The sequence below is a fragment of the Cetorhinus maximus genome, chromosome 21 (assembly GCF_964194155.1).
Source record: "Cetorhinus maximus chromosome 21, sCetMax3.hap1.1, whole genome shotgun sequence".
In the NCBI taxonomy this organism is placed as follows: domain Eukaryota; kingdom Metazoa; phylum Chordata; class Chondrichthyes; order Lamniformes; family Cetorhinidae; genus Cetorhinus; species Cetorhinus maximus.
The window spans coordinates 71,258,763-71,276,477 of NC_135899.1; the positions used below are offsets into that span (position 1 = coordinate 71,258,763).

Genomic DNA, 17,715 nt, shown 5'->3' on the forward strand with positions numbered 1-17,715 from the left:
TGGAACACTGCCCTGGCTGATACTCGTGAGGCCAGTACAAATCAGGGGTCAAACCTGTAACATTGAGGCTTCAGGGGAGCCCCTGTCCAATGATTTTATGGACGAGTCACAATTTGTAACATCTGTGGCACCCACTTATACCAAAAAGAAATGAAAATGCCCAGTAAAGCTGCCAGATGCACAACTACACATGCTGAAATGCCTCTGAGAGTTAGGTTTTGGATAGATACCATGTAATTGTTATTGCCTTGTAGCACAGTCCAGTTTAATCCATCTCTCCAAAGAGGGGCTCTGAAGAAGAGACACATTGGAGTCGAAACGTAAACACTGTCCCTCTCTCCACAGATGTTGCCAGACCCGCTGAATTCCCCCCACCCCCCCTCAGCATTTCCTGTTTTTATTTCAGATTTCCAGCATCCGCAAGTGCTTTGTGCTTTCATTCTTATCCCTTATCTCACATTCGCCACTCTTCACACTTTGCTGTGAAGTTTGGCCGGGTGCTGTCACTTTAAGAGCAACGTTTCCACCGATGACCCATCGGCCACAGGACGGACCAACCAACCAACCAACCGGTCGGATGATCTCATCGTCTCACACACCCTTGTAAAAGTTTGGTGGTTTTGAATTTCCGTCCCATCCAGCAGGGGATAACTTTTGAGTGATCGACGGACGTGTTGCGTCACGACTGGACCCAAGTATTTTACATAAATGTCACCTCCCCCTAAACTCTATTGAGGGGTTTTTTTTTGTTTTAAAAGAAAGTTTACAGGAGGCGATTGGGATAGAAGACGCGGCTCAAGGCTTCTGCGAAATAGTTTTGTTTTTGTTTTGTTTTGGGGGGGGGGGGAGGTTTGGAAGGATTTAAGGAACATGGACGCTTTAAAGTCGGCGGGACGAGCGATTATAAGAAGTCCCAGCATCGCCAAACAAGGCTGGGGAAGTAGCAAACACAAAAGTAGGTTTATTTACAACCTTGACTTGAGGAGCTCGCGTTTTGGGGGGCTGAAGAGTGGTGGGCAAAGTGGCTCAGCACTGAACAAGGTGCCGGGCTTGTGGGAATGTTGTTGCGATTTCGAATCTTTGTTACAGAATGTGTCCCCTTTTCCCCGACTTTGGCCCCGGATCTCGGTGTTCCCGGGCCCGGGATAGAAAGTTACACTTTCTGCTCGTTTGTATTTGTAGGTAAAAAGTGAGCAATCAATTCGATCCAAAGCGCGGCTACAAATGGAGACACAGGGACCATCATGTCTCTTGCGGTTCGAACAAACGTGTCAACGTGTGTGTGTGTGTGTAACTGACCAGGAAACTGTCAGTTTCACAATTCGTGAATTTCATTTTGCGCTTCAGTTAAACTGCGATCGTATCGATTCCAAACCCCTCCCCTTGCATTGCTCCGACATTTAATGATTATTTTTTAATTTTTAAAACTGCTCTTTCTAAAGGCGTCTCCCTGAAGCTGAGTGACTCCTCCCCTCCCCTCTCCTCTCCTCTCCTGGGTAGGTTGATGTCTTACTCCACCAGCGCAAGTTCCGAGTTCCGATCAGAGTTCGTGACTCTCCCAGGGCCCTGGACGGAATTTCAAGAATGCCCTGCGTAACTTTCTCGGTGAGGCCACACGAGCAGCCCCCACACTCCAGTCCTTTCAGTTTCATTAGGAGCTCTTGTAACCCATCCATTTAGCTTATTGCTTTTCGAGTTTATATGCACCGTGCAGCCAGTGGTATTATATAATATGGTAGTGCTCCCTGGGGTGGGGGTGTGGGTGGGACTGCAGATGTGAAAATAATGTGTGGACAGAATGATCTCAGAATATCATTATATTATATAAGAATATCTGGTGGCTGGGGGAATGGACTGGCCTAATCCTCCCGGGGACATGGTGTGCGTGAAATTATAAGTGGGGGACTTTGGTTGATTTGTACCCTGGCTGTGCTGACACGGTTTACAGTGTGTAATCTGTTGGGCTTGTGTGTGAGCCTCTCTTTTTTTGCCATGCGCTGTTAGCTATCTGCTCCAGATTTGCACAGTTGCACATGACACAAAGCAAGTCTGTGTCGTCATTGCCAAAATATCTCAACTAATGTCACCTATGCCTTCTGCTAATGAGATTTTTAAATGAATAGGTAGGATGGCCCGTAAGCCTGTGATTATTGAGATGAACTGTGGTTGGTATTGTTTTATGCTGAGTATCATTTCATGGGGAGGGAGGGATGGTAGTGTAGGCTCCGGTTTGTTCTCAGAATGAAGTGAGTTGCTCTATTCAAACGGCAAAGTAAATCACCATAGTGAATGTTTTATAATTGTGTCCCTGTTGTACCTGTATTTGTCTCCTGCAATCTCACTAACGGTTTTGTATAGTTAAAGATATATATACTGTATGTACATGAGCATTTATACAGTCCTGTATGCCCTCAGGGCATACCTAATTTCTACATAATCCGATTAATGTACTTTGCAAAAACCCATGACCAGCAAATAATTTGGTGATGGTTGAGAGAATGAAGATACTAAGGACATAGAAAGTGCCACAGAAATTTTTTTGGCCCACCTGAAAAAGCACCTTGTCTGAAATATGAGAGCACCAACAATATAGCACTCCTGCAGCGTTGCATTAGATTACTTGCTCAAATCTGGATTAGGGCTTGAACCCACACCTTCTACTTCAAAGGCAAGAGTATAATGCTGCCAATTATGCTATGCTGACACTATAAAGTTTTTTTGGTAAAATTTTATTTGGGGAGGGGTGGAGGTGGCCCAGAAGGGTCATATTTATTTTGTTGTAATAATGTGCTTGAGCTGTAGTGTTTCAAAATAGCTTGCACGATTATGTTGTAAACAGATTTAAAGGGAAATTTGCTGGAGTTTTTCACTGGGGTGGCACTCCACCTGAGTGCAAGACAGATGCTGAAGCATAAACACTCCCTCTGATAAATTTGCAACTTTAATAATCTGATGTACAAATTGTCAGTGTATGGCCCTTTCCAACTGTTTCACTGTCAGTACAAAGGCAGAAAATAGTTTCTGCAGCATAAGTGCAAGAAGACAAAATGACAGAAAGACAATTAGATTAATGGTGGAGATAGTAGAATTTATTTTCTGTCTTTCCCTAGCCTAACACATTATTGAAGAGCAGAATTTTATCCCTGATACCTGAAGTTGGTTTTATATGAACCAAAATTGGAAGTTTGGAGTTCTCCTTTAACAAATAGAAGATTATTCCAGTTGAGCTGAAAGATTATAGAATCATGTGATGAGTAGTAAGGTATTAAAGGCTTTCCTTCAGTTGTTTGCAACAATATTTGATCACATTTAGCAATTTGACTTCAAAATTTGAAATTTAGTTTAAAGCAACCAGGATTGTATCTTTGTAGTGCTAGAATAGTTTACTCATTCTGGATGTAGCAAACCATGCATAGCAGTAACGCCAATTAACTGAACTAACTGTGAGCAAAATATATGGATCTCCCTAGACAAGGCACTAAGCTCTTTGTATGCTTACACAGTTTATCTATTTTATTTAAAGGCCACAAAATAACCTGAAGTATTACATTCCTAAACCAGAATGTATAAGTGTGATGATAGACTTCTTGTTTCCATGTAGGTTACTGTAAATGCAACTATGAAGCTGACCAATGTGTGAGTGAGCCAGTGAATTAATATCACTTTTTGGTAATATTTTGGAATGGTGGCAAGATTAGTTAAATATGCACTACTCAAATGTTTGTTCAAAGATTGCCTAACCATTACTTTCTGGTAGTGGGAGGCTCATAGTAACCAGGTAAAAGCAAAATACTGCAGATTCTGGAAATCTGGGATAAAAACAGAGCATGCTGGAAAAACTCAGCAGGTCTGGCAGCATCTGTGGAAACAGAAACAGAGTTAATGTTTTGAGCCCGTATGACTTCTTCATAACCCAGGGCCTGATTAATCAACATAAACAGGAGAGTTAGAAACAAGCTAAGAATGTTTTTAATTTTGAAATATTGTTTTAGGTCCAAGTACAATCCCCTAACAGCAGATGTACACTGCAAAAACACTAGCTTTATCTAATCCTGCATGCTGTGTCTGCTGTATGGAATATTGTAGAGGTAGGTTGTCTGCACTTTGGAATTGTCCCTCCAAAACAGCACAGCAAATGGTCAACTACTTTATTCACCTACTTAGTTTCATTCAGCCCACTAAGGCTTGTTTCTCATGTATAATCCTTTGTTTGTATCTGGTAAACAAGAGCCAAATTCTCCACTTGTTTTGAAAGTTTGATATCTTTTACATCAATGACCATTACGAATTAGTTCAAAATAAACTTGGAACCACATTGTTTTTGCTGGAGCCCATTAATACAATGCCTGGTTCCAGCCCATCGACCTTTTAATGGTTTTGTTAGCATTGACTTAGAATATGGTCCCCCTTAAGTGGTGTGCAATAAGATTGGGGTCAACATGCCACTGTCTGCACAGGTTTTTTGGAAAAAATAAATATATTAAAAGAAGTTCTGGCTGTAACTCACTCCTCATCATTTGCCAAATCAAAAACCCTTTGTTAAATGAATCAAGGATTTAACTGGTACTGGGTGTGTCTATTTTTTTAAAAAGCAATAGTTTTTTTCCACATTATTAATGAGGTAGCTGGCGCACTGAATGTTAAACACTGATATAGTGCCTGCTGCTGATTTTGCAACTATGTTGTGTTGATTTAAGTCCTTGTAACCTCTCCTGTAACAAACATTAGTGACTGATGCAGTAATTGACACTGGAATATAGTTTTGATCAAATTTAATACCATAAGTAGCTCTCCTATATCTTGCCATTCTTGTAAGCCTGTAGGATGAGTATTGCTGGGCTGTTGAGGATCACTTACTCAGCACAAACCAGGAACTGAACTTGGACTTGTCCTTGTCTGTATGAGTCCTACCTTTCATTAGATTGGCCCAATAGTAGCATTCTTGCCTCTTCAGTCAAAAGGTTGTGGGTTCATGTCCCATTTCAGGACTTTAGCACCTAATCTCAGCTGACACTGAAGTACAATACTGAGGGAGTGCTGCATTGTTGAATGTGCTGTCCATCAAATAAAATATAAAACCAAGGACTCACCTGTTTAGGTGAACATAATAAACGAAGTCCACAAAGTCCATGGCGCTTCTTTTGAAGAGTGGGGATTATCCCAGTTTCTGGCCAACATCCAGCCATCAGCTACCAAAACAAATTTGTTGGTTGTTCACCTCATTGTTGCTTGTGGGATATTGTGTGAACACTTGCTTCCATGCTTTCCTACAAAACAACAACTACATGTCAAAAAGTGATTAATTGGCTATGACATTTTTTCCTGGGGTGGGGGGGGTTGCGGAGAGGGTTGCTTTTGAGGATGGACAAACTATATAAATGCAAATCCTCCCTCTTGCTATATTCAGCCATTGCGCTTTTGCCTGAGCCAGCATTACTGAGAGTAAAACAGTACCGAGCTATGTTTTTCAAATCCTTACCTGTATTCACTTGAATTACCACTGACCTTTTTTTATGTTCTCATCTTTTCTATGCTTTGCAAATGTATTTTAATCTGCTTTTTAAAACCTGCATTACTGTGAATTTTAGGGGTATATGCCTATCACATCCATTTCCTGCCATGCAACCTGTTTACTGACACCTGGCAGAATTTGATTTCAAAAAGTGCTAAAGTGACACTAAAGCCCAGAACTTCTGACCTCCAGGGGGGCGTACCTTGGAGGTACTCCCAAAAGGAACTCCCCTTCCTCCAGAAGTCCCCACAAAAGGATTGCATGGGAATTTCCCAGAAAGTTCAAACTTTTCTGTTGGGTAATTACCCTGCACTGGGAACCACCTGAAATTCCGATTTAAATCGGAGACCTCAGATGGTTCTGATTCTCTTAGCAGAATAGTTACCCGGGAAAAGTTAGAAGGATTAAATCCACTTCTAACCCCTGCCTAACTATGGGACTGACTCCACCCCCCATCCCCCACAACTACCCTCCAACTATTCCCTACCCATCTGACTGACTATACCCCGACAACTCAATTGACTAGCTGACTCCACACCCCAGCCCCGGACACTCTAACCCCTCACCCCCTTACACATTTACCTGCCCAATGGAGTTTACTCTTAACTAACCACTGGAGTAGCTTGCTAGGCCACTTCTGTGGGTAGTTAAGAGTAAATTCCAATGGTGTGAGACTGACATTACAAAGGTCAGACCTGATGAGGACCATTTATTGTTGACTTCTCTTTTTAACTGTTACTAGTTCTTTATTCTATTTCCAGATTTTATTTATCTAACTGAATTCAAATTCTCAAACCTCTATGGTGGAGTTTGATTTTGTAATATTTAGATCACTAGTCCAGTAATGCAACCATTATGGTACCTGGTCCTTTACACATACAGTAATTTATATACATGTGTTTTTAATCTTTATGGTGTTCATGTAGCATGCTAAAGCTGCATCCATTAATCCTTGGCTTGTCACTTCCTGCATTTTTAGGAATATATGGGATGTTTATAAAATCCTTGTGCAACTTTAAACTTTAATAATTTTGGATGTGTACATGAAAACATAATTTATGAAGTTTTTAAAGTTAATGTTAATTTTTTAAAAAATGAGCAGCAACTAGAGGCTGTTCACCTGATTTCACAACTTGTTGAAGTGGATTTGTTTAAGCCTGGACATTTAAACTGCATTGTTTTAAAACTTTATGAATTATGCGTTCATGTGCCATTTACAATTTGTTTGATGCATCCAAAGCATTCAATGCAGGACTATGCTTGAAGTTCTAGTACTTGTGATCTGAGCAGGACACCCACCCATATTTAAGTGTACATTTTATACATCTTTTCATTTCATCTTGAGTGGGAAATGATTACCAATAATGCACAGTGGCAGGAACCTTCAGGTAATGAATAAACTGGTAGACATGGAACAAGGTCAAAGGTCAACACCATGAACTGGCTTACGCGCGATAAGCAGCTATTCAATCACACTGCAAAGATTAAAGGTTTTAAAGTTCGTATTCCTCATTTCTTTCCCAAAGGTGTGCCAGGCAGAGCCCGTTACATCATTCATGTGCCTGTTTATTAATGCAATTCAGTTTTGGACAGGAAATTCAATCATCAGTATTGAGCTCAGTTTTGTCCTTGGGCTACCCACTTATCAACAACTAGCGGGGAAAGAAAAACACTTTGCCTTTGGCCCCGAAGTGTTGAGGACTACCTTGATGCACCAGTCCTGTAGCCTTGGCTGTAAACAGCAACTAGCAAAGTCCAAGCAACTAACCTAGGTGCTCCCTGTCAGCATGACTCTTCTTCACACATAGCAGTGCACGTATTTAACTAACTTTCTAGACATTATAATTATCCTTTGAGAATTTCAGAAATTAAAAGTAACATTAAAAGATAATTATTGCTTGCAACTAGACAGCTGGTTAAGTCCCTGCTGCTGGAGAAGTTGTTGAATGTGCTGTTTCATTTCGCACCTAATAAAAATTTCATAACCCACAGTGATAAGCAGAAGTGTTTTATAGTTGGACTTTACTGTATGGATACACTATGTAACAAAAATAAACAAATGCATTAAAAATATATTTTTGAATCCAACTCTTGTGCCTTATTCCAGGCAAATAGCAATGAATGGGAAGGAGCGGAGGGAGACGGGCGTGCAGAAAGAGGAAAGCAAAAGGTCAAAGGGCAGAATTTTCTCCTTGGCGTGCGGGGACGGGCCCCGCAAGCTGACGCGTAAAATGAAGCGTGGTGACGTTGGGAGTGCGACCTTTCGTTTGGCGGGCACGCGCCAGAGTCGGCTGCGAACCCGCCGAACTGTCAAAGGCCTGTTAAGGCCATTAATCAGTCAATTAACCAAATTGACAGGGCTGCCTGTCCAACCTTAAGGTCGACAGGCAGGCGTAGAGCCCAGGCGGCCTTTGCATTTTTCATGAAACCTCATCCACAGGCGGGATGAGGTTTCATGAATGGTTTATTAAATTAATAAAATATTTTTCGAACATTTCAAAAACATGTCCCAGCTCATGTGACGCTGAGGGCACATGTGTAAATTATTTTTTACCTTTATTAATTTCGCAATGAGAATTTTTAATCTCCCTGAGGCAGCGCCCTGCCCCAGGGAGATTTCTGCACTCTTTCGCGCGCATGTGTGAAAGAGCACAGGCCCTGACTCTCCCTCCTTCCCCCGCCTGCACAGGTCGTGCTGAGCGCTACCAGGTGTACGTCACACTGGATGGGCTTTAATTGGCCCGCCCACGTAAAATGGCAGCTCGCACCCACTCCCGACTGGCCCACCCGATGGAGAGAAAATCCTCTCCAAAGGCGTATAAGAAAGCTGAAGGTCTCTTAATAAAATTGTGTAGGAAGGAGAGGGGAACTAGGAATTGAGTGCTGATCTGCCACTCACAGCGTCGGGCACTGAGAGTGTTACAATCCTTGGCCAGACCCCCAAGTTGTTGCTGAGATCTAGTTAGGGACCAATAATGTCTTATTTAAAGTTTGAGATTCATGACACTTGCTCAGTGTTGTAGGGTGGCCAAGTTGTGTTATTAATGATAGAGTTGATCTGCAGACACTTCTTGGGCGGAAATATTAAGTTGATTTACAATATACTCAGCAGCAATTTCCTATCTCCAGGGGGGCGTACCTTGGAGGCACTCCCAAAAGATGAGTGCGGAACCCCCCTCCTCCCACTCCCCCCCAGACTTTTCTGTTGGGCAATTACCCTGCACTGGGAACCACCTGATATTCCGATTTAAATCGGAGACCTCGGATGGTTCTGATTCTCTTAGCAGAACAGTTACCCGGGAAAGGTTAGAAGGATTAAATCCACTTCTAACCCCTGCCTAACTATGGGACTGACTTCACCCCCCCGACAACTACCCTCCAACTACTCCCCACCCATCCGCCACCTCAACGTGTACTTTCAACTCTAACTTCATCTCTACACTGACTGCTGAGGTAGCCGACGCTACTGTTATTGGTTACAACACATCATGTGATCTTCCTTAAGTATTATTCTTAAAGGTACATTGCACACTAAATAAAACCATAATTACTACACTCAGCGAAGAAAGCTACAAGATTCTACAGATTTTGAACAAACAAAAATAAACTTTACTATACAAGTTCAGAAAGATAAAACAATTCACAATATCTATCTTATATTAACCCTGAATGTTAGAGTATGACGTATATATGAATCAACAGGCAAACTGTGGTTGAACACACCACACTGCACAATAAATGGCAGATGTGATCAAAACAGATTCCACAGATTCCACAGATTTGTCAACAACCCACCCAGAAGTCAGTAACACTGAGTCACCAATCTCACTGAAGCTCCATCTCTCTCGGTAGGGATTCCAATCCTCACTATTGAAGATGTAGCCTTGGAATTTTCTCCAAACGTTGTTCCAGTCAGACGGTTTCAACAGTGGCCCACCTTGCAGGGTTTCAATCTTGCCTCCCGAGATTTCGTTCCTCTGGATTCCTGGGTCTACATTCAAGCACCAAATCACAAGCACAACTTCAGATCTTTGGCCACACCGAGCAGAACGTTTATTGCTCTAAAGGGGTGCCTTCGCCTCAATGGCCTTCAGCATGGAGTCACCAACCTTGGATCTTCAGGGCTTCTCCTGAGCCCACTTCATGTAAAGTCTGATACGCACAGCCATTTATCTAATTGGAGCCTCTTTCTCTGCTCCTCTCCATTTTTCCCTAACTTAACTAGGACCTGTTCTGTACCCTGTCTCTGTCCCTTACCTGGAAATTCCTTTTTGGAACTCTCCCTGTCCTCTACCTGAAACACATGCTGGCTATGGCTCTCTGCACCCAGTCATCTGACTCAGGTTTTCACGCCCTTTTTTTTTGATGCACAAGCACAATGGGCCTCAAAGAACATAAATGTAGAATTGTGCATGCACAGAAAACCCAAGATCCGTTGGGAGTTGAAGTTCCCAACCTCCGAGCTCAAAACACTAAGGTAAGTTTGGGTTTCGTAACAAGAGTCATGTGAAAGAAAGGTAATATTTGGATGGTTCAGCACAGCTTTTAATCAAAAATAAATGTGGATTTCTCTGGCTCCTGTTAGCTTGTATTCCTAAAATTAATGAACTGACTGTCGGCAGTTTTTTATATGGAGGAGATTCTGGGAGTTGAAATCATAGAAATTTCATTGCAGAATGGTTTTCCTGTCTGTGTTTTCACTGGAGCTCTGTAATCCCATTACTCTGCTCTCTTTGGCTCCTCCTTAATATTTGTCTGTGTTTAATTCTCCCTTGTGCTTTTATTAACCAGGCTTCAATCGACTTCTGCGATTTAAGCATTCCAAATCTAATAATCTATTTTTGGAGGGAGAAATGAGCCTTCTTCCTCAAGTTTCAAGTACTAGTCTTTAGTTTATGCCTCCATGTTACAGATTTTCTGACCAGTGGAAACCTTTCATTATGTGCTCTTCCAAAGCTTTTTGATTTATTAAGTTATCTGTTGGCATTCATTGAACAATGGCAATGCACTGGTGATATCTGAGAGGAAATTGGATCCATGGATTGCACTGCAGCAAGGGAAAAAATTTGCATCTTTATTTGTCAAGAAAATGGTTTGCTTGTGACAACTTAAGCTCCATGAAAGTGTTGAAGGTCAGAATTTCACTTTAACATTTACACACACCCGTACAACATTGAAATTTCCATTTCATGCATGTTGCTCGCATGACCCTTAATGTAAACACAATTTATGTTCCTTTTAACATGCAGCTTTGTATTTCATTCAGATATTTAAAACAATCTTTAGACAGTGAAGTGAATGAACCTGGGCTGTTGTTGTTCTATTGCTAAGAGTTAATACAATATTTAATGTGTAACACCAAAAGGGAGGTCTTGTGGTGCAATGGGTAGCATCCCTGCCTCTGAGCCAGAAGCTCTTGAGTTCAAGTCCCTCCCTAGGAGTTGATGGCCAAGGAAGGTGCACTCATAATGCAGCCAAATAGATTGAGTATCAACCTGCAAATCCTTCCAACACATGCTCATTGCAGTTGGTAAGAGTGGGAGAGAGTCCTGGTCAGCCATGTGATGGAAAGAATGTTGGAGCCTCTACCATGACTATCCATATCTCTGGACTACAACATGCATGTACAGAGTGTTGCCACAGCAACAAAGACTGCCTGAGTGAACTGTAACACACCACTACTTAAAAGGCACCGCATTAACCTAACTTTACAAATGGAGACCTAAGGATGTGAATGTAAATGCCAGCACTGTCAATATATTAGTGTCCTTAAAATATTAAGGGATAGTTCTGTGCAGTTTTAGAATCTGACTGCTTTAACATAAGAGTTTGACAGTCGGAAACTAGGTCAGTTACAGTAACAATTGTCTATGCAATTATGTCGTTTCATGACTAGATCTTTTGCGGATGATTCCAACACCTCTAGGCAAAAAGGTAAGTCCTTGATGTCACTGGGTTATAAAAGTATACTTTAAAAGTGCTTGAGAGGCAGCAAAATTATTGTTTTAAGCTTAAAGTGAAATGCACTGCATTGGCAGTCCTTCAATTAGGTAAGTACCTTTTTTAACATTATTAAAGTGCCTAGCCGATAAAGACAGCACACTGTGTGAGGCAATATACACATGAAGTACTGTATGTCAAGTTGGTAGACATACTCTGTGCTGAGCACAGGATCAACCTGACACTAGTTGATAACCACAAGATACTATATGAGTGGGTTGCCCCTTGCAAAATAGAAGGGAAAGCTTGCAAGGTTGTAAGCTGCAGCATGTGATGTTGTAAAGGATTATGACAAGATTCATGAACCAAGGTTGTAATTGATAACTATTTTGGTGGAAAACAATAACTCTTATACCCCATCTTGCCTAATTACTGCACTCATGCCCGAGGCTCCAAACCTCCTTCGAAGCATAAAAATAGAACCATAGGGACTGGCACAACATCTGATCAGTTATTGGCAATCTAATGTCAATATTTAAAAAATATATATGACGGATAGCTATATTGGCAGATGCATTGAGCATAGCTAGGTTTAGCTTTTAAGGAAGATGTCTATTTATTAATTAGATCTAAGGTTCCATAGTGCCAGATGGTAAAAATTGTAGATCTGCAGAGATACATCATTTCATAATTAATTCAATGGGCTGTGCTCAACATATTGCTAATGTTTGCTGTTTGTCATTATCGTCAAATTCTGATGTTTTGTGAGGGCTCTAACCTTCGTAAAGTTTGGTATTCTCCATTAATTCTCAACTTTCTTTTATTCCCATGGTGATGTAGTTTAATTTTTTGACTTTTTTTTTGTTCATATCTTTACTGAGAAGTTTTATATTTATCCCTAATCTCTGTCTTCTACCTCTCCAACCTATTTCCAATCCATGGTGCAAGGTTACCTCCGATTCTGTACATTTTGCAATCTTTTATGTAGGTTCTTCTGGGAGTCGGTTTACTTTTTGTCGTATTGTGAACACTGCTATGTAATGTTACATTGATGCATTAGTTAACCTTTAAATAAACTTTATACTTTTTCCATGTAAAATGGTTCTCAATACAGACAGACATTCTGGTGAGATTATACGTTTGTGTATTAATTTGGTTCTTCAAGTTAACATGTAATTTTACTTTAATGGGTTTGTTACATGGAATCTGGTGCATTAAGCAGAATTTCTGTTCATGGATTCAGATTTTCTTCTGATGTGCTATTACTCCGAGAAAGAATGCTTTTAGGGGGTTTGAAAGTTGTGTAATTATTTCAGATAGTGTGGTGGATGAGGGCTGTTTTCTAACTGAGATTTAATTTAAATATTGTGTTAGCTTGGGTGTGCTTTAAATTAATGTCTATATTAAGGTTTCAGGGTTTGGTCATTTTAAAATCCTGTCTCCAGTAAATTACCTGTTGCAGATATTCAGTCTTCTCGAAGAATCCCCAGAATTGAAGTTGGAGATTAAAATAACTACACTTCTTTGCAGACTTTTAAAAAAAAAAAGCAGAGTAAATTGTCCATGATTCTAGAATCTGCACTTCTAAGTTGGGTTTGTGTCATGGTGAACTTTCATGACTGAAAACTTTATCTTGGTACATTCAGTTTTTCACATTAGTCCATCTTGATTTTTTTTAATACACTGGATAAATGTCTAGTAAGAAGCAGGATTGAAGGCTCCAATAATAAATTTAGATTAAATATGCTAATCAATGGATTCCTGAGCTGCTGATGTCATGGACAGTAAAAGAAGAAGTATTTTGTGTTGTAAGGATAGATCTGCCCAACGAGTCTATTCCTTTCATGAACTATATACAATTGACTCCAATGTAAACTGGCTTTTGATCTCTGGAAGAACTTTTATTCCCATAGAATTGTATAATGCTACAGAATTTGGCCCATCAAGTCTGTGATCTAATCTAATCTAATCCCTGATCTGATCAAATCCCTGCACATTCCTGTGCAATCACCACAACCTTTTTAGTATTTCTTTTTCAAGCAACTATCAAATTCTTAGAAATCACAGACTCTGCTTCAACAATCATTTGTGGCAAGGTGGTCCACATTGTTAAACACCCTCTAAAAAGAAAATTTAGTAACTTTTAAATTATTTTTGTAATCATCTTTATTCTTAGAGCTGCCTTGTGGGAATAATCAACCCAGTAAACCTAAAATAACTGTTAACCAGCTGTGGTAATCTGATGTGTAATATACCTTTTAAGACAAATATTGTAATAGAAAATCACATGATCTTAGTATCCAATAGCAGAGTAGCACTGGCTACCACTGTAGTCAGTAGTCTTGAGTTAGAGTCTGAAGTGTAAAAACATAGTTTTGAGTTGTAAGCACACAAGTGTAGCTGCTGAGTTCCTTTTGTAAATAAACAGAATGTGTTTCTTCAAAGGACGGTCTACTGATCTTCTCTGTCTATGGTACCTACTCGGCCATCTCAAAACAAGGGTGCTACCTGGATCCTTAAGTCCCAAAAAACCAGGGTGCAAGATCCAACACCAGCTAAAGTAAAAATGTTGCAAATATGACTACCAATTGGGGAAAAAATATAATTTCAAGTAATGGTAGTCCTAGGTTAGTGCAAAATATGTTGAGTTAGTTTCATGTCGCGGGTTTATTTTGTATTTAGTTCCTAGCAATTGCAAAACTTTAGGTCACCTCCTCCACTTCCATTTAACTAATATTTGAGCCAAAAAAATTTCTTGACCTGAATTGTCATACATTAGCTGACTCCACTAAACCTATGGGTGTTATTGGAGTCCATGGTTTCCATGATTTGCACAGTGAAATGAGGGTTTTTCACTGCTGTATTCCTCAATTCAATTTTTTGTCCTTTTAACAATGTAGAGTTTATGCTCTAAGTAGGTTCTGGCGGTGAAACAAAAGACTTGAAGATCTGGTAGGAAGAGGTCCGAACTTTAAACTTCATTCTTTGAAACTTCAATTACTAAATATCAAACTACACAAGTAATTGACCTGACCTTTTAATAGGATTGTGTATGGGTGGGGAAGTGGCAGTGCAGAGTGGGAAAGGAGGAAGAGAAACGACTGAAATTGTTTTCTCACTACAACTCGTAACTTCAATTAGTCTTTTTCTTCAGGTCTGTGGTAAAGCACAATTGAAATTGTGATGTTGGATTGTTGTCACAAAATCTGAATTGGATACACAATCTGCCATTAAACCAGGGTTAAATTTTTAAAAAAAAAAACAGTCATTTTAAATTATGTTAAGGCTTCTTTCATTCTCCGCAGAACTGAATTATTGGGGAACCCTCAAGCAGTTTTCATCTATTCCGTTCACTTTAGTTGTAGGTTTAAAGCTTGATATGGATGTGATGTGAATTTTGTTTGTGAGCATTGTTGCCTGAAATTTAATACTGCGTCATTTGAGTCTTGGGGCTGACAAATTCCTGGAATGGCTTGCTATTGAAAATTTACTCAGGCTGTGAGAGTTCATAGAGTTGAACCAATTGGCGCTAATTCCCTCATTGGGAATAGATGCCATTGTAGCCCAATCCAACTTGGTAACACACAGATGACCATGTAACCTCCTTTTAAAAACAAGTTCCTGATTATTAGTGGGTGGAATTTAATGTCTTTTCCCCTCACGCCCCCCTGTAGCAAGTTTGGAGGTGGGGTCATTTCATTGGGCCGAGAGGGTGCTGGGTGGGGACTCCTCGGCCTGATTAAGTCCAGGATGGGAACACTCGTGGATGGTTGGATGCGAATTGATGCCTTTAAATAGGCAATTAAGGACCTCATCCTACTGGTATTTAATCAGCAACAGGTGAGGTAGTTGCCACACGGGAATCTCGAAAAGCAAACTCTTGTGGAGTTTGCTTGAAGACTCCATGGAGGGGTGCATCCTTTCTCAGTCCCTGATCGAGGAACCCGGCATCAGGAAGGGAGGGTCTGCTGAAAGCCACTCCCCATGCCTTTGACCTTTTTTTAAATTTTGCTCAGCACTGGCTGGGCCAGCATTTATTGCCCATCCCAAATTGCCCTTGAGAAGGTTGCGGTGAGCTGCTTTCTTGAATTGCTGCAGTCCATGTGGGGTAGGTACACCCACAGTGCTGTTAGGGAGTTCCAGGGTTTGACCCAGCAACAGTGAAGGAACTGTGCTATAGTTCCAAGTCAGGATGGTAAGTGGCTTGGGGCGGAGTAGGGGGGAGAGGGGGTGTAGAATCTTCCAGGTGGTGGTATTCCCATCTATCTGCTGCCTTTGTCCTTCTAGGTGGTAGAGGTCACAGGTTTGGAAGGTACTGTCGAAGGAGCCTTGGTGAGTTACTGCAGTGCATCTTGTAGATGGTACACACTGCTGCCACGTGCATTGGTGGTGGAGGGACTGAATTTTGAAGGTGGTGGATGGAGTGCCAATCAAGCGTGCTGCTTTGTCCTGGATGGTGTCAAGCTTCTTTAGCATTGTTGGATCTGATTTCACCCAAGCAAGTGGACAATATTCCATCATGCTCCTGACTTACGCATTGTAGGTGGTGGACAGGCTTTTCGGAGTCAGGAGGTGAGTTACTCTCCACAGAATTCCCAGCCTCTGACCTGCTCTTGTAGCTACAGTAATTATATGGCTAGTCCAGTTCAATTTCTGATCAATGGTAACCCCCAAGATGTTGATAGTGGGGGATTCAGTGATGTAATGCCATTGAATGTCAAGGGGAGATGGTTGGATTCTCGCTTGTTGGAGATGATTGTTGCTTGCCAGTTATCAATCCAAGCCTCAATGTTGTTCAGGTCTTGCTGTATATGGGCACGGACTGCTTCAGTATTTCAGGAGTCGCAAATGGTGCTGAACATTGTGCAATCAGCGAACATCCCCACTTCTGACCTTATGGTGGAAAGAAGGTCATTGATGAAGCAGCTGAAGTTGGTTGGGCCAAGGATACTACCCTGAGGAACTCCTGCAGTCATATCCTAGGACTGAGATGAACCTCCAACAACCACAAGTATCTTCTGTTGTGCTAGGTATAACTCCAACCAATGGAGAGTTTTCCTCCTGATTCCCATTGACTCCAGTTTTGATAGGGCTCCTTGATGCCGCACTCAGTCAAATGCTGCCTTGATGTCAAGGGCAGTCACTCTCACCTCACCTCTGGAGTTCAGCTCTTTTGTCCATGTTTGGACTCGGGCTGTGATGAGGTCAGGAGCTGAGTGGCCCTGGCGGAACCCAAATTGGGCATCAGTGAGCAGGTTATTGCTATCAAGCGATACTTACTCGGCACTTTTAGTGTTGCTTTCCGTTACTTTGCTGATGATCAAGAGTAGACTGATGGGACAGTAATTGGCCAAGTTGCATTTGTCCTGCTTTTTGTGTACAGGACATCCCTGGGCAATTTTCCACATAGCCGGGTGGATGCCAGAATTGTAGCTGTACTGGAACAGCTTGGTTAAGGGCGCAGCTACTTCTGGAGCACAAGTCTTCAGTACTATTGCTGGAATATTGTCAGGCCCCATAACCTTTGCAGTCTCCAGTGCCTTCAGCTGTTTTTTGATATCACATGGAGTGAATCGAATTGGCTGAAGACTGGCATCTGTGATGCTAGGGATCTCCAGAGGATGCTGCGATGGATCATTTACTTGGCACTTCTGGTGGAAGATTGTTGCAAATGCTTTAGCCTTGTCTTTTGCACTGATGTGCTGAGGATGGAGTACTCGTGGAGCCCTCCTGTTAGTTGTTTAATTGTCCACCACTATTCACAACTGAATGTGGCAGGACTGCAGAATTTTTAGTTCTGATCCGTTGGTTGTGGAATCACTCAGCTCTGCCTAACGCAAGCTGCTTTCGCTGTTTGGTACGCAAGTAGTCTTGTGTTGTGCTTCACCAGGTTGACACTTCATTTTTTGGTAAGCCTGGTGCTGCTCTTGGCATGCCCTCCTGCACTCTTTTTATTGAACCAGGGTTGATCCCCCATTATGATGGTAATGGTAGAGTGGAGGATCTGCCAGGCCATGAGTTTACAGTTTATGGTTTTATACAATTCTGCTGCTGCTGATGGCCCACAGTGATTCATGGATGCCCATGGTAGCATTGGGCCTTATATTTGGTAGCATGCTTTCTTGCTTTCTTCCTGTCTTTAGAGGGTGAAAGACAGGAGAGTTTGAGTGACACACGTTAGTCTTCCAGGGCCAAAGGGAATTGAGATGGGATAAGAAAATAAACTGAGAAACAAAACATGTGCCTAGAGTGGGTGTGCTACT

The 17,715-nt window shown here is 41.4% G+C and overlaps 1 protein-coding gene across 1 annotated transcript in view; it reads left to right on the forward strand.

Moving 5' to 3' along the window:
* The first annotated feature begins 854 nt into the window (after window positions 1-854).
* ldlrap1b (low density lipoprotein receptor adaptor protein 1b) overlaps window positions 855-17,715 on the forward strand; it is a 43,354-nt gene continuing 26,493 nt past the window's right edge. Inside the window, exon 1 of the mRNA XM_078567122.1 lies at window positions 855-955. Within this exon, the coding sequence (XP_078423248.1) occupies window positions 871-955 (85 nt within the window). The 5' untranslated portion in view covers window positions 855-870. The remainder of the gene's footprint in view (window positions 956-17,715) is intronic.